Genomic DNA, 25,661 nt, shown 5'->3' on the forward strand with positions numbered 1-25,661 from the left:
AATGGTGGTGGCCGAATGTGCATGCATGGTTCCAATACCGCATCTGGGTTTTCAAGAACTGGGTTTCTCCAACAAGGTTGATCATCATCATCATCATCACAGTTCTTGTGCTGGTGGTGCCCCGTTGTGTCCTCGCAAGTAAACCAGAAGATCGTCCTGAGCAGCAACGAGGTCATTATCATATTCTGTATAAGAATGGGATGATGATCATAATCACAAAGATGATTCTTTTGGCAGTTGCGGCCTGGTTTGCCATTTATTATCAAAGCCTCCTGCTTGGTCAAGCGCCACAGGAAGAGACAGAGCAAGAACCAGAGCAAGAAGAGGCACATAATGATAATGGCGGTGGCCGAATGCGCATGCAATGGTTCCAATACTGCATCTGGGTTTTCAAGAACTGGGTTTCTCCAATCAGTTTGATCATCATCTTCACAGTTCTTGTGCCCCGTTGCGTCCTCGCAAGTGAACCAGAAGATCGTCGTGAGCAGCAACGAGGCCATGATCATATTCTGTACAAGAATGGGATGATGATTATGGCACTTGTGGCCGTCTTTGCCCTCTATTATCAAATTCAACTTGATCGAATACAAAGAAGACGGGCAGAAGATATACCTGGTGGTATCAATAATGGGGCAGAAGATTTACATGGTGCTATCGATAACAACCACCCCGATGAGGGTAATAATGCAGGGAACTTCGCTGCACGGTTGCAGCTCAGAATGACCAGGAGAAGTCTGACAGAGGATATTGACAATGAGCATGCGTTGAGGAGGAGGTGATCAAGATTACACATGAGTTCTAGGTGATCATCTTATGAAATTAATTGATATCTTTACTCCTTTTTTCTTTAAAACAATCTGTGTAAGTACATCGTCTGAACCAGACACGCAACATACTGATTTCTATATTGTCTGGTTAATTTCAACTTCATGTACATGTTTTCAGCAACATTGAGGAATTACTAATACAATTTTCAGAGGAATGATGTATATGGATGCTTAAGTTGAAAATTCCCAAATTCAGGTTATAATTTTCTTTCATTTATGCAGATGCAAATGCTTGTCAAAATCCATCTGTTTGAATAAATCTGCAATGGGTTGATTGTACTAAATTATTGTTTCTATTGGTGTTGCAGTTGGTTTTAGAACTAGGCTCTGGTTTGTATCTCTCAGTGATTGTTGCTCTCTTGGGCCTTTGTTTTCTTTTTCTTTTTTTAGATACAAAACTATATATATATATATATATATATTATTAATTCATGAAACTCCATTTCCAGGAAGGAAAAAGAAAAGGAAAAAGAAACAGATCTTCCAAACAACAAATTAATGGTAGGCAACTCACAATGTCTATAGGGCCGTTTGTAAAAAGCCAGTTATAGTTGCTAGCTAGTTCCTGTTAACCCCTACCCAAAGAAAATGATGCAAATACAAAAGTGCAGCCTCTCTGGTTATGAAGACCTTGAACCAGTTAATCTAGCTAGATATTGAAAATCACAAGACTGCTGGATACTAGAACAACAACAAACTTAATCGAGAAAACTAGTTTACCAAAGACTTGGAGTGAACCAGACAGGTCGAGTGTGAAATAAAGTAAGAAAACCATAATTGGATAACCGGAAATGTCCCAAGCTTCTGTTTGTCATGAAAAATACTCCGCGATCGTTGCTACGCGACGACAGTGATGCCAAACAAGAATAATTGAAAGCAAAATAGATACAGTTTCTATCAAGTGTCTTATCATCATGATTAGGTATGAAGATGTTGGCCGTCTCGCTTAGAAACAATATTCGATCACCTAGGTCAACAACTTGGACCCATTGAGGACGATCGTCACTGTCATGCTCCAACTTGAAAACTCGAAATCCCTTAGTCTTGGGTGGATTGATGTAACTGTGACGTTTGATCTCAAACAAAGGAAATGCTTGATCTGCCTTGAAATCAAAATTAATCCGACGAAAAATCAAAAACAGATCCATTGATGTAGCATCTGTTGCTAGGTGCATGACCTCATAGTCACTCACACGCAGGACATCACCCATTCTCCATATATTGTACCTCAGGAAAGGAATTAGCATGTCTAGCCTTTGAGCCCCATAGCTAATAGGGCCATTGGCATTGGGATCTTGGATGATGTCAAAGACCGTTAAAAACTTTAATCCATTTTCAGTTGCAGCATATAATTTTCCATCCATGAATTCTATATCACAAAAATTGATTCCTTCATGGATGAGGGTCCAGGATTTGTCTGTAGGCCTGCACAAAGCTAAATGGCCTACTGAGCAAAGGCTAGCCACGAAACAATGTTGGCTTGTTGGTGTTGCGGAGGCAACTACTTTAACAATGGGGAAGGAAGATCCATTGTTGCACCCGCATGGAAGCAGAGTACTGGATTGTGAGGATGGGAGCATCACTCGAGCACCCGAAATCGGATTCAAGAAAAATAAGATTATATCTAAAGTGCTTTGCCGACCCCGATTATGCAAGTATAATGAGCATGATTTAGCGAAATTATTACTCTCTGGACGCCACAAAATGCTATCAACCATGACCATCCAACCCTCAATTGACCCAACACAAGCCAATCTGTTCATCATATTTTTGTAAATAGCGGGAATATAATTTGGTATTGCCCTCTTGAGAGTTATTTTCGGGGCAAGACTTAGACTTGCAAAGTAAGGGTCTCTGAAGCACGAAGGGTGAGAGCCGATCATAAGCAATGGATGTTGACGAGCAGGAGGGCAATTCTTGGTGGCAATTGCCATGTCAACAGAGGCTCGCCAAGAATGGCACACTGCCTTGCATCGTACATAATCTGATATCGAGAGCCTCTGCAGAATTGATTGCATGATATCTTCCGGAACTTGTTCTGACCACTTGCTGATGCTGCTCTTCTTTATCCAGGAACCAAGTTTTCGTGTAACGAAATTTCTTCGCACCCTTCTAGCAGAGATGGAGAGCTTGCGGCCGATAAAATCGAGAGTGAGCAAGATCAACATTCTTGTCAGGCGAAAGTATGGAAATATAACTCCAAGCGCTCTAACAGCAACCCTAGCCCATTTCTCCCTTGTGTTAAAAGAAACGTTCTTCCTAATGTATCTAGTGAAGGACTTTTCTAGTAGTCCATTACCGATCATGTAGGCCACTTGTAATGATATCAAAAGAGCTAAAACTTGATCCAACCAAAAACAATATTCCATCATGGTCTAGAATGGATGCACAGAAATCTTCGTCTTCCTCGATAAACCTTCAACCTCTCAAAGTCAGAACGCCTATTTATAAGAAATGGAGAGAACCCTAATTTCTTAGGCTATGTTTCCTAATACAATTATGAAACATACATGGACAAGGTTTTCTCGTAGTTTTTGTATGTTAAACGTGAATGAAGTAAACGTTCTTGTCCTCTTCTAATTTGATATGAAAAACAAAACTTTGCCACCTACAAGGCTTAGCCTACAAGTTTTCCCTTTTTGCTGGAGATTAAAGAAGAGCTTTAGTTGGATAAATATACATGAGTAGTATTGACCTATTAATTCGGTAGCAAATAATAATAAATAAATAAACCACTTAAATTCAATACAAATTTATAAATAAACCCAATCCTAGACATGTATTTATAAAAAAACCCAAGCACTATTTAAACATAGAAACACACCCAAAATCAACCCCAAAGTCAACTTTTTGGGTGTGTTTATAAATGGGTTTTGAGTGTGTGTAATGATGGGTTTTGGGTGTGTTTATAAAGTGTTTTGGGTATTGGGTTTTTTTATAATTTCAACCTCCATTTTGGGTGTTTTAGTGAAACACCCCGAATGGAGGCTTTATTAGGAACAAACAATCACGCTGAAACCCTTTTTTTTTTTTTTTTTTTTTTCTCACTTTACTTGGAAGCAAAAGAAATAAAATAGTAGATGTTGTTATTGATAACCTTGGCAGAGGAGAGAGAAAGATGAGAGAGAGAAGAAAGAAATGTAAACCAAGCTCTGGAATTTTCTGATTTTTATTTCTCTAATTAATTACAAATGAAGCTCTAATTATTTTCTTATTAAATAATCTATTATCTGTTGAAGAACAATCAAAATATAACCAAATAACATATAAACGATACGAAATATATTCTATATATCTAATCAAATCAATACAGCAATAGAATAAATTACAAAATATTGACTTGGATTAGATGATAGAGTCATGTAGTGTTGCAATATCCTTTAGACAATATACTATCACAAATCAAAGCCTAAGCACCGTGGCATTGATTTATGGTGAATAATGATATGCTTTCTCTCAAGAAGTATTTATGTGTGAGAATAATAATGCAATTCCAAATTCTATGACTTCTGGTTTGGACGAATTGCCTTGGACCCTAAACCCTAGAGGTTTGATACCTCTTCATCCAACAATTATAATAAATGTTTAAACATATTCGAATTTCAGATAATGATTTTATCTAAAAACGAATATCTAATTAATAAAAAGAAATAATAATTAAATCAAAAGAGCCCAAGGCCCATCTTTTGACAATTATATATATATATATATGGGGGCGGATCCGTGGCATCATATTTTTGACACAAGTTTTGACACAATTTTTGGGCCATTAGATTACTCCACTTTTAATGGTTGAGATTAAATATGACATGGCAAAATAATATTTTTCTCTTTAATTAATATTTATACATTGGGATTAAAATCCTGATACCATATTAATTAAGAATCCATTCTCTCTCTTCTCATTAATTATCTTTAATTAATTAATTCTCTCTCTTTCTTCTACAGAGAATTGATGCCTCTCTCTCTCTCTCTCATCCCCAAACCAGCTTCTTAATTAATATTTGCATTGTGGTTTCATATCATTTTCATTTTCCTCCCAAATTTCTTCCTTTCACTTTTTATTTTAATGTCTAAGAGGTGGAAGAACTAACTGTCATCAGAGAATTTATTCAATGAAATACTTCATTGATCAAAGCTATAGGCAAACCTTACTGGTTTCATATCATTTTCATTTGCCGATTCAATCAAAGGAAAGAGAGAGAGGCGTGAGAAGTGGGATTGTGGTTTGGGTATCTAGTTTTTGGTGAGATTGATTATTTATTAGACCCTAATAAATATTTGAGATTAAAGAGGCAGGAGAGATTACGTCTTCCAGCAAAAAGGTTGGAGAGAGAAAAATTTCCTTTTATTTTTATGAGAGAGAAAATAAAATTAATGATTGTCTATTTAAAAAAATTAAAACTACTTGCCATATAATATTTAATCTCAACCATTGAAAGTAGAGTAATCTAATGGCCCAAAAATTGTGTCAAAACTTGTGCCAAAAACGTAGTGCCACGGATCCGCCCCTATATATATATATATATATATATATATATACTCAAAGCCCAAACTAAGATAAGTCCCAACTTTGCCTCCACTAGGCCTATATCCTATTTAGTATTTCTAAAGTGTTTGTGCTTATAAACCATGAAAGGAAACAACTCCCTTCTAATGTTGGACTAAGTGAAAGTGTATTTTCCTATACAAAAACTCTAACAATACCCCACATTTGTATAGGAAAATTATAACGTGCATATTTGAGAGAAAACTTAGATATAACACACATCAGGAGATGTGTCTTTTGGACTTGATCCTACCCTAGTGAATACTTATCGGATAAAGTTGACTAAGAATAGTCTGCCATATTCCTCTTGATTTCAAGAAATCAACATCATTAAACTTTTGTACCCTAATAGACTTTTTATAGACAACACACTTCTTTCCATCATAGGAATGAGATATAAGTATGTTAGCTCATTTGAATCATGCCTAACCAATTTGCCTATTGAACCTAGACCATGAGATCTCCAATCAGCTAGGTTAGGTTTCCATTAGGCCGATTCATTTATTGAATTGGCTTTAATCCCATTCCCCTTGATGTTTGTTTAATTTGCTCTTTTGACAAGCCTTTTGTAAGTAGATGCGCAAGATTTTGTTTTGACCTTATATAGTCAATGGAAATTACTCCATTTGAGAGCAACTGCTTGATTATATTATGCCTTCGTCTAATATGTCTAGATTTTCCCTTGTATACATTACTTTTGGCCCTTGCTTGAACAGCCATACAATTATTACAGGCTTAGGCCAAATAGGAATATCCTTCAATCATCATGTTGTTGTAAGCGGCGACAATATAATCTGGTATTATTGCTTTCTTGTGGGTTGTTTTCGGGTCAACACTTGGACTTATAAAGCAATGGTCTCTCAAGCACGAAGGGAGAGAGCAGACCATAAGCAATGGACGTTGAGGAGCAGGAGGGCTACGCTTGGTGGCAATTGCCACGTCAACAGAGGCTCTCCAAGAATGGCACACGGCCTTGCATCGTACATAATCTGATATGGAGAGTCGTTGCAGAATCGATTGCATGATATCTTCCGGAACTTGTTTGGACCACCTGCTCATACTGCAATTCTCTCTTGGGAACCAAGTTTTCCTGTAACGAAATTTCTTCGCATCCTTCTAGCAAAGATCGAGAGCTTGTGGCCTATAAAATCAAGAGTGAGCAAGAGCAACATTCTAGTTAGGCGATAGTATGGAAATATAACTCCAAACGTTGTAACAGCAACTCTAGCCCATTTCTTTCTTCTTCTCTTTTTTTTTTCTATTTTTCCCAATACAAGCGATAGTCTAAACTACAAAGGAGGGAAGTTTCTCACACACACACACAACTAAGATGTTATGAGGTTCGAACTTGAAACTTCTGGTCTTCAAGGCCATTTCTCATTAAGCTAGACTCTGTTGACCCATGCCTCTTCTTAAGTAGTAAAGGGATCCTATAATTTTTTGGCCTATTGTTGACCTAATACAACTATGAAACACGGTTTTTCTTGTATTAATAATGCAACTATGAAACGTATATTCATCTCCGAATGGACACAGTTGTCTCGTAATTTTGTATCATAAACCTGAATAAAGTAGAAAACCTTAACTTTTTTAATTTGATATGAAAAGAAACTTGAGAAAAACCTGAATGAAGTAGTAAATCTCCTCTTTTTCATTGGCTTACAGCTTACAATCATTTTCTGTTGGAGATGGAAGGAGCTTAGTAGTATTAATTAAACTCTAACAAATTAGGCATGAGGCCCCTTAATCTAGTAACAAAAGAAGGAAAAAACCCCCCACTTAATCCAAGAAAAAACAATTTATTTGAATTTCTTTTCCTTTTCAAATTCGAAGTACTTGCCGGCACTTGTTTGTCAAGTGAATCGGATTTAGCTTTGGCACAATCCTATCGCACCAAAACACACTACAATAGAGGCAAAAACACAGCATCACATCTTCGCAAAATTGCAAATCAGAAGAAACATTTTAAACCACTACTTTTTAACACTAAATCATATAGCGCAGCACGCAAAGCACTGAAGCAAATTCTTCTCGCCAGTTATAAGAAAAACAATTTTGCGATCCCTTGGAATACTCCAACCCTAAGCTGGAATATTTCAACTTTGAGTGCAGCAGCACTCAAGATCGTCAAGTTCATAGAGAAATTCTGCTACAACCACATGGCATCTATTACAAAGGTCCCAAGATAAAGGTACACAATACAAATCCTATGAAACAGAGCCTTGTTACTGCTGAGCTTCAGCTGATTCACGCTTTGATGCTTCCTTGATTTCATCCCCGGCATCATCCTTAAATACCAGATAAACAATTACATTTTAGTTGACCAAAATAAACAAACACTGATGGGGGGAACTTAAGAAAAAGAAAAGGTCATCAGACGGCTTTGCATGAATGCAAAAGTGAAATGATTGGTTGCATCACAGGTAGATGAGAATATTATAGTGATGCATCCCAATCTTATTGTCCCATTGCTTTTCTCCCTTTTTGGAGTAAATGCAAGAACTATCACCAATCATATCCAGTGAGCAGCAAACTTTAAGGACTCAAAATCTTTAATGGATTTTAAAAATGAATGCGCCAAACAAAGGGTTCACAGTAAATACATGCATACACATCCTATTATAAACATTCATACATAATTATGCACCGGGGGGAGCGGGAGAGAGAGAGAGATACCGTGATATCGGAAGTCCAGAGTGTCAGATTGTCTCGGAGAAGTTGCATGATCAAAGTGCTGTCCTTGTATGATTCCTCACCCAATGTGTCAAGCTCGGAAATTGCTTCATCGAAAGCCTGAGCAGGTAAAAAGGAATACATTAAACATCCAATTCTGACGTTTATTTTAACACTTACAAAAACCTAAATTCAGCCTGAAGTGAGACCAAACATCATTTTACAAAGAGTAAAGACAATTTCATTTAAGAACTTGATGTCAGAAAGTAAAATACATATAACTTCACATGGTGAACTCCAGAATGGCTAAACAACCCTTCAAGTAAGATAATGCACAGCATTCACATACAGATAATAGAGCATGTCAAAATACAAAATAGAACATGATAGTTAATCTATGTAGTAAAATTACAAAATAGAAAATTCAAAAGTTCACATCCAGAAAGTATATTCACTACATGCCAACTCTTGTCCAAATACATTAATCATTATTCTGAAAGTGGTAAAATCTGATGGGCGGTGTTCTCGGGGTTGAGAGAGCATTTCTTGTAGTGCTTAATGGACAACTATTCAGCATTTCTCAAGATACATAACCAGACAAAGCAAAGTACAACAAAGGGATGCAATCATGTAAACAATCACACACAGAAACAGAAAAACAGAAAATAAGTAGCAAGTATAAAGCCTTGAAAATAAACCTGTTTTGCCAGATTGCACGCACGGTCTGGTGAGTTAAGGATTTCATAGTAAAAGACTGAGAAGTTAAGTGCAAGCCCAAGCCTTATTGGGTGGGTTGGAGCCAGCTCAGCAAGGGCAATGTCCTGCATCAAATAACACAACATAAGCTTCACGATCTCCACAAAAATGACAATACAATTAACAACTGAAACTGGCAGAACGGCAAGCTGAAACCAACCTGAGCAGACTTGTAAGCCAACAGGGTGCTCTCAGCTGCTTCCTTTCTCTCGCCTCCAGTCTTAAATTCAGCTAGATACCTGTGGTAATCACCTTTCATCTTCAAATAGAAGACCTTGGACTCAGCAGATGAGGCAGATGGAATGAGGTGTGACTCAAGAAGATTCAAGATACCATCACAGATCTTGCTCAGCTCGGTCTCGATCTTGCTCCTATATTCCTTGATAATTGCAACATGATCCTCATTACCCCTGCTTTCCTCCTTCTGCTCAATGGAAGAAATGATTCTCCATGAAGCTCTCCTAGCCCCAATCACATTCTTATAGGCCACAGAAAGGAGGTTTCTTTCCTCCACAGTTAGTTCCTCGACATCAACGGTCTTTGCAACTTTTTCCATAAATTCAACCATTTCCTCATAGCGTTCAGCCTGTTCGGCCAACTTGGCCATATACACATTGTCCTCACGTGAAGAATCAGTTGGCGACATCTTTGCTATGTGTAAGTAATTATCAAACCTGGGTATTAATTCAACAAACGTGAATTAAATGCATGATCTACATGCATACACAAGGACAAACATATCACATAATCCACTAGAGAACCAAACATCACAGCATAAATGATATTAGTTACATACAAAACCAGAAAGAGAGAATCAGACTATCAAATGGTTACTCAGATCTGTGGAAGTTTACACTCATACCATAGTTCAATTATCTACAGTTGGGTAAAAACATAATAACTTCATCAAAACCTACAATAAAAAATTTAAATGCTAACGTCAGTCCTACATGAATTTCGTGGCAACCAAACAGATCAGGAATTCTAATTCTATTATCACAAAATCAGTATACAGCAATAATCTCACTCCTAACTTAGTGAAATAGTAGCTTCCAAGCTTTATTTTTTAAACCCCAATTAATAAATTTTTTCTCTTTCAAAACACATTTATATTGAAATTGAATAAACCAAACAAGCCATAACTAGAAATCTTATCGATCCTGGGTCAAACCAACTATATCCAGCTTAAATCAAACCAGATCCAACCACAAAAACATACCTCCATAAGCACCCAAATAAAAGAACAAAGAAATCGTAACCCTAGATCTCAGACAAACAGTCATCATAAACACAGTAGATCAACAAGAAAACATAAAAATTGAAATCAAATCAGAAGAACCCTAAGCTAATCCTCGCGAAGTAGCTTCGTACCTTTCTGGTCCACAAGGAAGAAGATCTAATCTAAGCTCGTAAAATGGAAGATGGGAATCCGGTTGGGGGCTTAAAAATGGTCGCGACGAGGAAGGGGAGAGAAGTAGGTCCAATGGGAACGAGACACGTGGTGGGTGGCGGAGATTCCGTGGAGTCTTTGTTTTGGAGGGACCACGCTGGCGTTGACGGTCAACGCAATCCCTAACCTTGCATTTCGTTGATTATCGTCGTGTCGTTGATATTATTGCTGCTGCGTGCGTTGTGAGTTGTGTGAGTTGTGTAGTTGAGTCTTGTGGGGACTGACGGACGGACTTGACGGTGTCCAAAAATCTTAATCTTTTTTAATGCGGGGCAACAGGATTCACGCACCGTTTAACGTGCTGGTGCTGACGGTTTTTTTTTCTTTTCAGTTAAGTCAAATGTTCAATAATTGGCATTTGGTGAAGAGCACCTTCATGCTTAAATGCGAGTTTAATGCCTCGCTTGATTTGGTCAAATATGCATTTTTGACAAATATAAATATTTTGCGTTATGGATACGGCCTCGAACTTTTGTGTAAGAAGACGAATACATTGTTCTGACCAACTGATCTAATCCGTATCTTCTCTTCATACTTATTATATTTATAATTTTACACTTTTGTCACCGCATTGGTTCTTATTTCCTACTTTAGTATGTTATCATCAAGCAAATCCAAGACACAAGCTCATGAGCTCTAACTTAATATGAGGATGTTGTCAAATTAAGCCAACCAATTAATACGAGGATGCAGTCAAGCAAACAAATCAAAGGCAATCACAAGGGCTTCACCAAAAAAGGCAACCAAATCTAATCACACCACAAATTGTCTCCTTAGCTCAGTTGGTATCCAATTTATTTTTATTTAAAATAATACATATATACATAAATTGTACTTGAACTATACTCCAATTGATTGAACAATAAAATAATTAAATCCCATAGTACACCATTCATTAAAAAAAAAATCACATGATATTTACTTTAGTATTTAAGTTCCATTCAAAAGCCATAGTTTTAAAATAAATAAATCAATAATCTACCATTACTTATTTTTTAATCCAAAAAAAGGATTGGGCCATATGCAGTGAGAATATGGGCTCGAAAAGCCCACATGGAGCCCAAAGCCCTAGCAGTTAGACCTTGACATTTAATATTGTCACCCGCCGGTGAGCAATCAGCCACTCTTGTTACTGTGAAACAATACTCGAGTCGATCCTCGGCAGCGAAGTCCATCGTCTTCAGTGGCTGAGACCCAAAGAGCTAGAGAGAATCAGAGAGAGAGAGAGAGTGCTGAATGGGATACATACAGGAAGCACGCGAGAATCACGTGAAAAAGAAGGTAGAAGAAGGTATATATGTCTTCAAAGCTCAAACGCTAGGGCTCAAGAACTATCATTTTTCTTTTTTGTTTTTCATTTTGTGCTACAAAAGTTGTGTAATTTGGTTTGTAAATTAATGGTCCACAGCATTGCGGAGCAAAATGAAGCAGAAGGCGTTGCAGGAATGCAAGGATTTGGCGTCCAAGTATGCGGAATGCTCATATGGGAGAACCATTTCTGTGGTTTGGCAGTGTCGGCAACAAGCTAAGGAATTAAACGAGTGCCTTCACCAATTGTAAGCCCCAATTCGTCTATTAATATCCCTCTGATCTTTCATTTTTCACAACAAAAATGGAAAAGATTATTAATTTATTTTAATTTTATTGTAGATTTTAAAACAGGGTCTTATAAATATCACATAGTTAAATGTGAGCAACAGTAGTGTTGTTTAAACTGGGCTGTATGAATGTTGATTTGCTCTTGCGGCCGTTTTCGATCGAGAATAGCAGACTTGCAAAATGATCAGATTTTATCGAGACTTCATGTGATGCTTGCTAGTTTGTTATTAACTCAAGAAATTATTTGGCTCTCTATCTGTTATGTGTTGGTTTAGTCTTGACTTGCTTTTTAGAAATGGACCTAATGTATCATATTAGTCATAGTTTACATAAGTGGGAGGCAGTTGAGGTGGTAGAGTGGTGTTTAGATCATGAGATGCTGCAAAGATGGTGGCAGTGTTTGAGTTCATAAGGCGTTATCTGCCTTAGGGCTGAGTTGTGTGGTTTGGATAGATATGGCATTATCTGCCTTATTCATTTCCGATCATTTTTCTGTAAACTTTGTAATTACATTTAGTTTTTGGGTTGTTTGCATTTGGTTTTCCTAGCGTTTGTAGGGACCAGAAATAGGAAACTGCAGAATGTTTTGTGAGATTAGAATGCTAGGCACTGTGTTCCATGGATTGTTTTTCAGTCCAATTTTCAACTGGTTAGCTTTGTAATATCGCAATGTTCACAAGCCATAGGAACAGTAGAGGCATCAAGGGCAACTTCTTATGCCATCTGTTTGAACCTACGTTTTAAATGTTAGATTTTGGCACTCAATTGTAGGTGGACAGGAAAATGTTCTAGTTGTAGGACAGAAAAAAAGTATCCCATCTGTTCTTGCATTTGCTTGAGAGAGCATGAAGAGAGAGCTGAAGGAATGGTCAATGCAGTGATGTGGGGCATGTTGTTTTGTTGCTTGTTATTGCATCAACCTCTGTCTTATAGTCTTTGAGTAAGAGGAACGAATTTGGAGTTGACTTTAGGAAAATATATACTTGTGCCAACACATGTTGTTTCCTTTAGGATTAATAATTGAATATGCAAGCATCCTCACATTGTTTTGATTTTTGCAGCACAAACGATGACGTCTTGGAGGAAATGAAGAGAGACTACATGCTTCAACAAGATGGGAAAGTGTCTGCAAAAGTCTGAGCTTTGTGCCTCTCAACAGAAACTGAGCATTGTCGTAGAATTTTTTTATCACGTTTTGGCGACATTTTTTTATCACGTATTCTGGCGACATTTTTTTTCTTCAAAGGGATATGCTAATCATCACTTGGTTCATATTTTCACAGATTCTTAAGTTGCATGATTTTGTTTTCTTCTGTGGTTCAGCCAATGAACAGGAGTAGTGTATGAAGTATTTTCGAATGAAACTTATGAATTTACTAAAGATTTCATACAGATCTATTTTCGTTGAGTAATTTTGCCGGCCAGTACTGGCATTATGTAGTTATAATACACGTAAAAACACACACTAGCAAAATTGTTTCATGGCTAATTAAGTGTTATAGATGGGGTTCTCCAGTGGATGGCTAAATTATGAAAAGCCTCGAATGGTGAAATACACACGCACACACACATATTTATCTCTTGGCATTGGTGATATTAATATTGGAACCATTCATTATTTGTTGTATATTATTCTATAATTAATACAAAGAGCAATAACTCGAAAATTCTATTAATAGTTAAAATTTCATAGGACACAGGCCCAACCAAAATCATATAATTCTTCTCCACCCTGGTTGAACCGATTCAACCTCAAAAAGGAGTGGAAAATAAGAACACCTCGAAACATTCAGCCAAACTAGATGTATATTACACAAATTCCTCATTCATAAGAAAATTCCACAGCAGATGCAAATACAGATTCCCTCTAACAATCCCTCAACACAACTGCCCTCAGTCAGTCACATGAAGCTAGTTTCAACTTTCAATCAATTCACTGCACTGAATACAAAAAGAGAAGCTTCAGCTAGCCAAAAGCATCCGCTGAAGCTAAGTTGGCTTCCGCATGTTGCGCCCAGCACGAATTACTTCATCAACCAACAACAATTGAGATGCAATTACAGGTCTGCATTAGAATAAACGAATATCAGTGATATATATATATATATATATATATATATAACAGAAAAAGCTTACAAAAATAATCAAGGATTAATGAAAAATATAAAGAATTCTTCTTTACAATCATGTGCCGTACCCTGAGTTTATAATTTGTCGCTTCACAGAGTAGTTGTCAAAGATACCCTCCATTTGTGGGTCAATGGGTTCTCCAGTGTTGTGATTTAATCCCACGACATTTCCCCGATCATGCTCTCCCTGAACAAGCATCCACATGTGTGATTATTTTTTGATCACCTCAAGAAAGCTAACCAAATGAAAAAGTGAGGAACTTTCAAAGAAGTATACCGTAAGAGCAATTATCACATCTTGCGTGTCAAGGCCAGAGTTCTCAGCAAGTGTCTTGGGCACCACAAGGAGAGCATCAGCAAAAGCTTCAACACCAAGTTGAGCTCGCTGTTCCAAGTATGTCAACGTGTGAGAGATAAAGGCTGAGAAAAGATGAGGTGCTTAAAAGTATTTCCTATGAGAAAATTTAGGGAAATATTCAATTACCCCTTGAACAGTTTTCTTTACTTCATTTACTAAATGTTGTCTGGCTGCAACTTCAAAAGCTCCAGCACCCTGAGACATATATGAGAAACATACAAAAATCACAAGCTGATATGTATACCAGAAACCAAACTTATGCCCAAAGCATTACAACATGGAGAAGGTGGCACAATTCAAAACAAAAAGGAAAAAGATAAGAATATGATAAGAAGATTTCCTAGGAATTTCTAACTCAAACTTACTAAGATGACAGCTTCATCTTCAATTGTATTTTTGACTGCCCTCAGGCCATCACGAACAGCATCCTTAATCTGGGCGATTGTATGGTCATTAGGCCCTGCACCATTAAAAGTGGGCAATAAGGATTACATCCCCACAGGACTTGCCAAAGGCAATAGAACGATGTAAATCATGTAAGCATTACCATGAGATGGGTGCAAGATCAATAACAAAAGAAAAAAAGCAAAAATTATATATGGAAATAAGGTGAAACTACCAATGGAATACCTTTGATTAAGATTGTGCAAGAATGAGGGTTCTTCACATTTTCAACAAATGTATACTTCTCTTCACCAAGGACATGCTCATATACAAGTCCAGCCCAACCAAGGCAATCAGGAGTTAAATCATCTACTGAGTTTACAGCCTCCCCTCCACAAGCCAAAACCAACCTTTCCATATTCCTCCTCTTTGCTCTTCTCAGGGCAATAATCTACGAAACCACAGGATTAGAAAAAATACCAAAAAAGAAGAAAACAACAAAAAATCATAAAAATAGCTGTGAGGTATATCTGGCCCTCCCAATTCATATTGAAATGTTTATAGCGTACACAACATGTCCAATGGTTTATCAAAAACATGAATGATGTTAAATCATAACTTCAATGCAATAATGTCAAGTCTCTCTCTCATAATCATAACCCCATAAATTTGGCAAAAACATTGGAGCGTAATGGACCTTCTTGCAGCATGCTCCCCACAGGTGGAGATTATTAAAGATAAAATATGTAGAACCATTAAGCTGCAAAGATGTTTTTCAATATTGTTTTCCTTTGTGTATTACTAGAATATAGTTTTGGATGGGTCTCCAATCTCTTTCCCAAAGAGATACTTTAGTACTTAAAACAATTCATGCGCATTTGACCAGGGGTAAATCGGAATTAAAAAAGATATTTTGAAAAATAATTGGAAAAAAAATCTACAATAATGATCCATGACTTACCCCTGCCCTAGCGAGAAGGTCCAAAGATGGGGGATCAATTCCCTTCTGATTGATAACGACAAAATTATTATCATTACCAGAACAAACCTGCAAATCACCAAGTAAAGGAAATATTTCAGAATCCATAATGCAAGATATGCTAGGGTGCTACATCAATATCACACATACAGCATGAATAACAACACTCGACCTTATTTTTCAGCTCAATGATTTTTCTAACTCTTTCATCAACCTGACGCCTTTCAGCTAAAACCATGGCTTCTCTCTGTTCCGCATTTGAATAGAAAAAGCCTGAATTTACTTCACTGAGATGAAAACCATCAAATTCATGATGATCAGGAAATCATTTCCATAAAAGCAGAGGAAGTCAGCTGTCCAGTAGACTGCTATCTCAATTTTAAATATTGTATTAATAAAAGGTGAATGCAAGCACACTTCAAACGAAAATACTCTTAACACAATGGTTCTTGCACACAGATCAATTGTTTGTGAAAGAAATGAAGATCTCCACATGTAAACACTATCTCTACTATTTTATGCAAGTGGATAAAAAACAATTACACAAAGACATCCTAACATAACTATGTAAATGAGAGAGAGAGAGAGAGAGAGAGAGAGAGAGAGATATTGAAGGCAAAACGTAACAATTATTTAAAGAAAACTTCTATATATTTACCTTTTCTCGTACTCCAAAGATACATTGCTTGTCAAGATGTAACAATTCTCTGCCCGTCGCTTCATATCAGGATGCCTAGAACCATGATCAAGGACAAGACCCTCAACCTACAAGAGGACATAAATGAACTGAGAAACCACAGGGTAACAGCAGATTTTTCTATTCTGTAAAAAAATATAAAATAAAACACTATTATGAAGCTTGCACCATGCTCAGTAATTAAAACCTAATCTAGATATAGGTGGCAATATCATGATTTACAATTCCAACATCAGAACTTGGAACTAAGAAACAAAAATGAATAGAAAGAATCATTATACTACCAGCAGTAACGCTCATAACATAACATGCAATCTCCTGAGGTCTTCCCTACATCTACATTATTAAATACAACTTTACATAACCCTAAACAGCCTATCATATAAGATTGCAACTCTAACAAAAAATATATCTATAAGCTTAAACATTTGCAGAACCTTTGCAGAAGATTGAGAACCCATTATCAATAGGACTGCCTCTTAATATTCATCAAGAGATAAGGAGTATCTGAAAAGTAGAATAGAAAATATAAGATGTTAACATACCAAGCGTGTGTCAACATCAAACTTGTGTCGCATGTGCATAACCTCCACCATGAACAGATCAATGGATTCTTCAGGTTTGCGGATGCAAAGAACCTGTCATTTGAAAAGCCGTAATTTGTCATACATCAAGATGCAAGAGGTGCACTATAAATTCTAGATTCCTAGAACGAGCGGAAAAATGGAAGGGGAAGTGAAATAGCAATCTTTCAAGCATTCTTAATAAGCCGCAAATACTCACCGAATTAACAACTATGTCAGTTAATTGATCCGCCAATGCTTCATATAACTGCACGATGGAACATGTCAGATTCAAATGACATATAATGTGTAAAACAATTCCACTTATCTGAGCAGTATGAAAACCTGGAGTAAACCGAACCATGCCTAAAACCATTTTAACAGAAATAAATAAAATAAACGAAACAGAAATACCTTAGTTCGCAACGTTGTCCTAGCTACCATTTTTAGAATCTCTTTGTCAGGCTCATTGCCCATCACCACAGGAGTTTTAAACTTCTCAATAAATTGAAGTGTTGCTCTTTTGGCAATCTCAAAACCATCAACTAGGACACGTGGATGCATCCCTGTAACAAGCATAAACTCACTATTGTCAGGGTACACACACAAAAGGAAGAAACGAAATAAATAGATTGACTAGAGGGATTTTGCACAACCACAAGGTGCAAGGATCTAAAGACTTTTATCCTTCCATGAAGAATCAGAGAAATTGTCCCATCATTGGTTACTGATAATTGTGAACCAACCTTCATCAATGTATCGCTCTGATTGTTTCATAAGCTCCCCAATGAATAAGACAGTAGACGTGGTGCCATCTCCGCTTATGTCATCTTGGGCAACAGCTGTTCTTGCAATCATAATGGCTGTTGGGTTTTGAATTTGCTGCAACCAATTGATAGAACACCATCAAACAAAGCAAAATAGGGAAATACAAAACATATGCAGAAACATGCTGGATAAATACATAATTTAACATACAAATCCATACAAACATTTGGAGAAAACCTTAAACCACAGTTCAATGCACCTTTTGGGTCCTTATAAAAGCAAATCCAGTAACATACAGTTTACTTCAAAAGTTTTAGACCAGTAAACAGAGCCTCAGCTAGTGAAAACTGCTTCATTTCGTATTTTGACTCAATGAAGAAATGCTTAAACCCTAATTTCACACACTCTACACAACTAATGGATAAAACAGACCTTGTGCAAAAGCAACTGTACCAAACGGAGATCTAGGGTTTGGAATAAAGAACTGTACCATTTCTTTAAGCAAAGTGTTGCCATCTTTAGTGAGCTTGATGTCACCGGCTCCGCCAACAAGCCTGCAAACATTATATAGCAAAACGTAAGAAGAAAATAGACAGAAAAATGAGAAAAAATACAAAAAAGTGAACTTCCGTACATTTTGATGGTGCCCTTAGGGCCAAGGTTGGTTTTGAGGACGTCCTGCAAGCCCTTGGCTGCATTGATGTTCATGTGCAGAGCCGCCGATTTGTTCAGCACCTCCGCATTTGGATTCAACACTCGTAGAGACATCTTCTTCTTCTTCTACTGCTCGACTGAAAATCAAAGTGGCTGAGAGAGTGTGAGTGTGAGGTTTTGAAACTTCGAGTTCGCGGAGAAGTAGAAGCTTTATGAATCTCAGGGTGGGTTTTAGGGCTTTCAGGAGCTTCGGTTATTTGAGTTTTCTTTATTCTTTTTCTTCTGAGCCACGACGTCGTATTGGATCTACTGAACGGGCCAAATGGGTCACGCCCATGGGTCGACCCATGATACCAACTAATTAGGTTTAGGGTGCAGCCGCGGGTATACAGCATAAAATGATTTTCTTACATAATATTTTAGCATTTTTAATTACTTTAATGAGTAATTATTTTTTTAATTTTCTTTTATTTAGCGAATAATTATAATATATTTAAAGATTATAGCTGTGCGGATTTCTTTTAAAAAAAATAAAAATTAGAGGGCGAGGCTATACTATTTTTTTAAAACATTAGTAAAAACTAGTCTAGCCGGTCGGCTATACCCTGTTATAATCTTTAAATAGAAAGTTTCGAACGTATGGCCGAGCGGCTATCCTCTAAAATAGAAAGTTTCACAGGTATAGCCGATCGGCTATACCTGTAAATAGCATAATACCCTTCTCTTTTTTAATTACTTTAATTAGTACTTCTGTTTTAATTATTATTTAGTTAGTGAATAATTATTATTTAAATATTTTATTAAAGAAAAAAATTAATTAGTACTTATGAAGTTAATTAAAATATTAAATACTAATTTTTTCACTAAAGAAACAATAATAAAAACATAATTACAAATGAAAGTAACATAAAAATGAAAAGGCCAAAAACATACCATGTCACGGTACAGCCGTGCGGCTATACGCTAAAATAGAAAGTTTCAACGGTCTAGCCGCCCGGCTATACACTGCAAGAAGAATATTTCTACAGTATAGGCGACCGGAAGTTCCAAACGTATGGCCGCGCGGCTATACTATAGTAAGTATTTAAACTATTGTGAAAAGTATAGCCGGGCGGCTATACGCTGTAGGAGGCTATACTCTGCGGTAGTACAGCCGTTCGGCTATACCCTGTGAGCAGAATATTTGAAAAGTATAGCCGGGCGGCTATACGGTTTAAATTCGAAGTTTCAAAAGTATTAAACTAAATAAACTAATTAATCACTCTTTTTTTGGCACATAAATCATCAAAAACATATAGAATCAGTTAGTAGCTGTAAAAGGCTCATGAATTTGTTTGGAAGGATTAAGCTTCAGCATATATAGAGAGAGAGGAATGCTGTAGCTGATTGTTTGGCTACTTGGGGTCACAACTTGGATCTGGGCTTCTGCTTGAGGAGAGTCCTGGCTGGCTTGGGCTCTGTTGCTTGATGTTTCGTTGGGGTTTGGTGGTGTCTGGGGGTCTTACCCCTTTCTTCATAAAAGAAAAACATATGGAATCTCTTAGCGCTTGGTGAAGGGCCTTAATCTTGATCAGTTCGTGCTCTTCGTCATGGAACTGTGAGGAAGCATCATAAGGGATATGAGGAGGTCATTCCCCCAACACCAACAGCACAAATGAAAACCTGGGGAAAAGCTGGTACTCATTTGTAGTTCCATCATTCTACTTCATGTTTATCATTTTAGTGTTATTTACTGGTTCTCAATATTCTTACTTAGATTTGATAATTGGAGATGACTTAATAGGAAATGCACACAAGTGGACCCCAAGTGGGGGAATCTCCTATATTTTTTAGATACTAGCTGCTCTCATAAATCTGAAATACTAGACATGTTTTTTTTTTCTTTCCATGATCAATAGGAATTGCTAAGTTTATCATTGCCATCATTAACATTATCAGTGTATAAACTAGCCATAATAATTTGGGTGTTTTCTGGTGGTTAAACAAATAGGATTGTCCTTGCTTGCTTTTTCTTTTATCACCTACTGACCTCTATTTCTGTTATTGCAATTTCTGTTTACTGTCCTATGCTGTGAGATTGGGATAACGGAGTTAGATGAATTCGCTCAAGCTGCTTTTTGTGGATATAATTCTCTGAACTGTATTCAGAGCCGCATATTTCATACTATTTATAACACTAAAGAAAATATACTAGTAAGTTATTGATTATGTTGATTATGTGAATACCAAACCATTGCGCAGTGAAAGTGCTGATATGATATGCTTGAATGTGATTTCCATTTACTTGCAGGTTTGTGCTCCAACAGGAGCTTGCAAAACAAACATAGCTATGATTTCTATTCTACATGAGGTATGCAAATGATTGGCTATTCTTGGGTTTCTATTCTCATTTTTGGTAATCATACTTTTTCTCTTACTACTTTGGCTTGATCTCAAATTCACACATTTGTTTTTGTATTGTGTATGAGTTAATCTGGGTTAATTGCATAGTTAAAATGGCATGGGAATGGCTGTAATGTCATATGTGCTGGTATTGTATATATTTTTCTGGGAGGGTTAGTGTGTTAAAGATATCAGCTTGCAAAATAAAGCAAGGAAACTAAGCTTTTGGCTGCTTTAGTTGTTCGACTCCTTTTATGTCATGGTGATGTACTTATAGTACTTTTCATGTTGAATTCAACCTATTTAGTTTTTCAAAATATTCAGTATGGTAGTATATCATCCATTCTGAGATTTAGATACTGAGTCAGCATTGTCTGTGGCAGATTGCACAGCACTTCAAAGACGGTTACTTGCATAAAGATGAATTTAAGATAGTTTATGTTGCACCAATGAAGGTATCCACCCTATACAACTCTCTTCCTTTTGTTTTTTTTTTTTTTTTTTTTTCTGAGTGGGTGGGGTGGGAAAGTAGCCATTGAAATGGTGGCTTGTTACTTATTATCATGTATTTTTCAGGCATTAGCTGCAGAAGTTACATCAACTTTTAGCCATCGCTTATCTCCATTGAATATGACTCTGAGAGAACTTACTGGAGACATGCAAGGTTCTAAGAATGAACTTGAAGAAACTCAGGTCACTTTTATCAAATTCTGTGTGCTCCGTGTGCTTTTAACTGTTACCCAAAAGAGGAAAATGAAAACCTTAATGGCTTCACTTTCTTCTTATTCAGATGATAGTTGCCAACACCTAAGAAATGGGATGTCATTACTCACAAGAGCAGTGACATGTCACTTTCAATGTTGGTGAAGATCCTAATTATTGATTAAGTGCATCTATTAAATGATGATGGAGGCCCTTGTAATTGAGGCACTAGTTGCTTGATCTTTGCACCAGGTAAACTTTTACTGAATTATTAGTGATCTTGGCTTCTTTCTGCTGAATAACTAACCCACTATTTAAATTAGTTGAGAACATTTGTACAGTTGCAACTTATGCTCATGAAAGTTGGAAAGGTATTATCTGTTTCTTATTAGGGTTAATGTGATAGCGGGATGTTTATATTTAAAAATGTTTATCAGATGTCTGTTACAATTTACATGTTACTTATGTAGTTTATGATTGGTTGCAAAGAATTTAGTTGCTTATAACCTTTTGTTTACTTTTTTTTTTTTTTTTTTTTTTAATGTGTGTGGCAGGTGGAGTCTACACATGACAATGATATGCATTGTAGGCCTTTCAGCCAATCCACGGAACTATTTAGAGGTATTTTGGTCACCTGATGATATCTTTTCTGTATTTATTGGCCTTTAAATGCCGTACTCTGAAGTCTGTTTTGTTTATTTGTTAATGTGGATTATTCTTTTATAAACACCCAGGTTGCTACAGTTTCTGAGAGTGAATCAGAAGCAGCTTTAATTCTAGTTATCGCCCTGTGCGCCTCGCACAGCAATATATTGGTATTAGTGAGCAGAATTTTACAGCCCATATTGAATTGCAGAATGAGATATGCTACAAGAGGGTTTCTTTTTCCTTGGGCTCTCCTTTGTTAACGTATGTATTAGAATGATTATTGGGAGTTTCACTAAAACACCCAAAATAGGGGCTGAAATTATAAAAAAACCCAACACTCAAAACACTTTATAAACACACCCAAAACCCATCATTACACACACTCAAAACCCATTTATAAACACACCCAAAAAATATACAATTGTTGATTTTGAGATTGATTTTGGGTGTGTTTCTATGTTTAAATAGTGTTTGGGTTTTTTTATAAATACATATCTAGGATTGGGTTTATTTATAAATTTGTAATGATTATTTAACTGATTGATACTTTTTTTCTGCCAGTTTGTTGAATCACTCAGGAAAGGTATCAGGCAATGGTATTCGTTCCTTGAAAGACAATTTAAAGGATATGTTGAGATTACTTTTCCTTCTTGTTCTTGAAATTTTCTCTATGCAGAGGTGGCACTTGGTACTGTCACCAATGTCAAGGAAGCTTGTGAATGGCTTGGATATACGTACCTTTTCATAAGAATGAGGCTGAATCCTTTGGTGTATGGTATTGGGTGGGATGAGGTATTCTATGTTGATTTGACTTTACCTATATGGTTGATTGGTTGATCCTTCTTGAACATTTTCTTGACTAGCAGCCTGGCTTTATTCTAAGGAGGACATGATGTATAATTCATTTGTCTTTAATGGTGCTTATGTATATGATATTTGCTTTTGCTTGTTTCAGGTTATTGATATTTTCTTCTGCATTTTGCAGGTTGTTGTGATCCTTCCTTGAGTTTAAAGCAAAGAGCTCTCATAGCAGATGCTGCACGTGCCATGGACAAAGCAAAAATGATGCGCTTTGATGAGAAAAGTGGCAACTTTTTGTACAGAGCTTGGTCGAATTGCAAGCTCTTTTATATTCAATACTCAAGTGTTGAAACATAGAATGAAATGTTGAGACGCCACATGAATGAGACTGAGGTTATTGTTTTTGTGAACTATTTTATCTTAATTTTTAATTTATTTTCCTGCCAGTTACACCCCATTCATTTCTTCTATATCAAACTCATTATCAGAAAAGAATCCTACGCATAGCCTCGAAATATGTCTCTGTATTTCTTGTAATATAGAGTTTCTTTTTAATAATTATCATTTGATTTGATTTCACCGATGCTGCTTTTGCTGTTCCTTCAGGTAATAGACATGGTAGCCCACTCTTCAGAAATTGAAAATATTGTTGTTTGAGATGAGGAACAGAATGAGCTAGAGACGTTGGTGCGATCATCGTGCCCATTAGAAGTTAAGGTTCTAAAAAACATGGAAAGATATCCATTCTCATTCAGGTTGATTTATGCTGAACTGGTACGAAATGCTAGTGAAGAAGTTAGAAAAACGGAAATATTTGTTGACTGATTTATGGCTTATGTGGTTTGCAGTTGTACAGATCTTGTGGCTCAATTGATACCTTTTTGTTGGTTTCTGATGCAGCCTACATAAGTGCAAGCTTGGCACTCATTATGCTTTCACATTTTATCAAATTTATAGACTGAATTAATTATGAGTTTTCATACCATACAACTCTGCTGTGATTTGTTTCTGATTGTCATCAAATAGTATGCTCTGTAGTTACGTATAAAATTTTGATTTTGCACTTGAGGTTCCTTATTGTGCGGGTGAAACATTTGGTGTATGATCTTTGTGTTCCATTACATGTTTTGAATGCTGCTGTATACACTGAAGTGTACTGTTTCTGAATTGATGACTTGACTGTAGGTCATTTACATAGCTCCTTTGAAGGCAATTGTTAGGCCACCGCTGGTCCCATCACATTGATCAATGGGCGTCGCAGCCCCCTCCTTCGCTGGTCCTTATTCTGTCTCGGGATGCCCTCTTCTCTTCTCTCCCCCCAACCCCCAAAAAAGTTATCTTGCATCGGATCTATCTGGTGGCTTCATTATCTTTCATCAACCAAACAAACAAGCTAGCAACTTTTAGTGGCGGTTGTTACCGCTGCAAAAGCTAAATTCTGCCAAGAAAAACTGTTAAATATCGTCGCAAAAGGTGTAAAAACCGTCAGAAAATAATAAAAACCGTCATTTAAGATATGACTTGGCTGAATTTTTCCGATTCCAAAGTGTTTCTCATCTGTTTTCCGTAGAAATTTATGCGCCTTCCATTAAAAATCCTTTAAAAAATTTAGTAAACCATGGTAGAAGATTGTGTTTACCATTTTCCAATATAATGTACAATCAATATATGAAGAAGAACTATTCCATATCAATAAATAACTCTGTAAGTCGATATTTTCTAAAACAATTAACATGTACTTTTCTTATGAGTTGATAATCCGTACTTTATATAAAGTCAATGGTACGATAAAATATCGATTAGCACGATTCCATAAGTGTTCTTTGTCCTATATTGTACACATCACATCAACATTTTATGCTAAAATGAAGGCACTAGCCCAATTTTTATTCCCATCCCTATGCATCCGTTGCTTTGCTTTCTAGTTAGAGAGAAACGCATTCGTATATTAACTTAAAGCACCGATGGTGAGACAGTTGTGGTTGATTTTTGGTACTCATGATGCATCATAGCCAAATGTGGCATTGACAGTCATGAGATGAGAATTATCATGTTGAAAGCATTTGGTCTAATGAGAGCCCATGACATAGAATTTATCAGTATCCAGCCCCTTGTACCCTCATGCATGGTGGAGTAGTCAAAAAGGAGGAGAAAAAGAGAGAATAATTCAAAGATAAAGATGGCTTTGGCTGTATTGTGGGCAACCCCATTTGCAAATCCATGGGGATTGAAAGACTTTCTTTCTGTTTGGGATTCGAGGATGAAAGAATCAAAAACTTTTACCTCCATAATGCATGTGACTTATGAACAGTGAGGAGAATACGACTAGTCTTCTGATATATATATGCATATAGGATTGGATTTGCTGAGGTATCTTGATATATGGCTCAGTTCAGTGGATTGGAAGATATTCAGGTTTCAGTAAATCTATCAAGGTTGAATTTGGTGGTACATAATCTTCTGAAGATATTTAAGACACGTTTCATGATCTAGTTTAGTTTTATCTAATCTGCAGTGAACCAGTCCTAAATAATCTGCCGCAGATATCTCATTGGATAGCATCATGCATGAGATAGGCTTTATGTGAAAGTCTAATAATACTAATGAAACCTTTGTTGAAGAATAATGACGTGCCAAAAGATGGACGGAAGGCAAATATTCCAAAGGCAAGTACAACACAAAGAACAAAATCTAATTTCGAGAATCTACTTCCATTTTTGTTCTCCTTACTCCTTTTTGGTT

General features: G+C 36.6%; 5 protein-coding genes across 17 annotated transcripts; 2 read left to right on the plus strand and 3 right to left on the minus strand.

The window, feature by feature from the left end:
* Positions 1 to 1,543: 1,543 nt before the first annotated feature.
* On the minus strand, positions 1,544 to 3,133 carry LOC148918137 (uncharacterized). Its single transcript, XM_089050495.1, has one exon. The coding sequence runs from the start codon at positions 3,131 to 3,133 to the stop codon at positions 1,544 to 1,546; it is 1,590 nt and encodes a 529-aa protein (XP_088906621.1).
* A 4,206-nt stretch (positions 3,134 to 7,339) lies between these two features.
* On the minus strand, positions 7,340 to 10,420 carry LOC103329672 (14-3-3-like protein A). The gene is made up of 5 exons (XM_008232170.2): positions 10,177 to 10,420; positions 8,966 to 9,479; positions 8,748 to 8,870; positions 8,053 to 8,169; positions 7,340 to 7,664 (listed from the first exon to the last, which is right to left on the minus strand). Exons 2-5 carry the CDS (start codon positions 9,449 to 9,451, stop codon positions 7,602 to 7,604), a joined length of 789 nt encoding a protein of 262 aa, XP_008230392.1. The 5' UTR covers positions 9,452 to 9,479; positions 10,177 to 10,420; the 3' UTR covers positions 7,340 to 7,601.
* A 948-nt stretch (positions 10,421 to 11,368) lies between these two features.
* On the plus strand, positions 11,369 to 13,235 carry LOC103329706 (Cytochrome c oxidase biogenesis protein Cmc1-like protein). Its single transcript, XM_089049618.1, has 3 exons — positions 11,369 to 11,546; positions 11,664 to 11,811; positions 12,916 to 13,235. Exons 1-3 carry the CDS (start codon positions 11,492 to 11,494, stop codon positions 12,992 to 12,994), a joined length of 282 nt encoding a protein of 93 aa, XP_088905744.1. The 5' UTR covers positions 11,369 to 11,491; the 3' UTR covers positions 12,995 to 13,235.
* Positions 13,236 to 13,494: 259 nt separating this feature from the next.
* LOC103329673 (T-complex protein 1 subunit zeta 1) lies at positions 13,495 to 18,631 on the minus strand. The gene is made up of 15 exons (XM_008232171.2): positions 18,367 to 18,631; positions 18,223 to 18,286; positions 17,711 to 17,846; positions 17,379 to 17,530; positions 17,185 to 17,232; positions 16,947 to 17,039; positions 16,363 to 16,469; positions 15,877 to 15,991; positions 15,687 to 15,773; positions 14,972 to 15,176; positions 14,707 to 14,801; positions 14,468 to 14,536; positions 14,261 to 14,368; positions 14,052 to 14,170; positions 13,495 to 13,919 (listed from the first exon to the last, which is right to left on the minus strand). Exons 1-15 carry the CDS (start codon positions 18,498 to 18,500, stop codon positions 13,844 to 13,846), a joined length of 1,608 nt encoding a protein of 535 aa, XP_008230393.1. The 5' UTR covers positions 18,501 to 18,631; the 3' UTR covers positions 13,495 to 13,843.
* A 1,034-nt stretch (positions 18,632 to 19,665) lies between these two features.
* Positions 19,666 to 24,449, plus strand: LOC103329674 (DExH-box ATP-dependent RNA helicase DExH14-like). Of its 13 annotated transcripts, XM_089051221.1 has the most exons (11): positions 19,666 to 20,579; positions 20,677 to 20,736; positions 21,152 to 21,223; positions 21,345 to 21,461; positions 21,559 to 21,722; positions 22,025 to 22,091; positions 22,205 to 22,347; positions 22,680 to 22,714; positions 22,795 to 23,312; positions 23,526 to 23,674; positions 23,768 to 24,021. In XM_089051221.1, the coding sequence occupies exons 6-9, from the start codon at positions 22,038 to 22,040 to the stop codon at positions 22,953 to 22,955; spliced, it is 393 nt and encodes a 130-aa protein (XP_088907347.1). In that variant the 5' UTR covers positions 19,666 to 20,579; positions 20,677 to 20,736; positions 21,152 to 21,223; positions 21,345 to 21,461; positions 21,559 to 21,722; positions 22,025 to 22,037; the 3' UTR covers positions 22,956 to 23,312; positions 23,526 to 23,674; positions 23,768 to 24,021. The 13 variants fall into 13 exon arrangements, with proteins under 13 accessions (XP_088907347.1, XP_088907346.1, XP_088907343.1 ...); XM_089051220.1 differs by lacking the exons at positions 21,559 to 21,722; positions 23,768 to 24,021 and adding an exon at positions 24,105 to 24,449 and having other exon boundaries at positions 23,526 to 23,693; XM_089051217.1 differs by lacking the exon at positions 21,559 to 21,722 and having other exon boundaries at positions 20,677 to 20,781.
* Positions 24,450 to 25,661: the final 1,212 nt, after the last annotated feature.

The sequence above is a fragment of the Prunus mume genome, linkage group LG4 (genome assembly GCF_029339155.1).
Source record: "Prunus mume cultivar Tortuosa linkage group LG4, ASM2933915v1, whole genome shotgun sequence".
In the NCBI taxonomy this organism is placed as follows: domain Eukaryota; kingdom Viridiplantae; phylum Streptophyta; class Magnoliopsida; order Rosales; family Rosaceae; genus Prunus; species Prunus mume.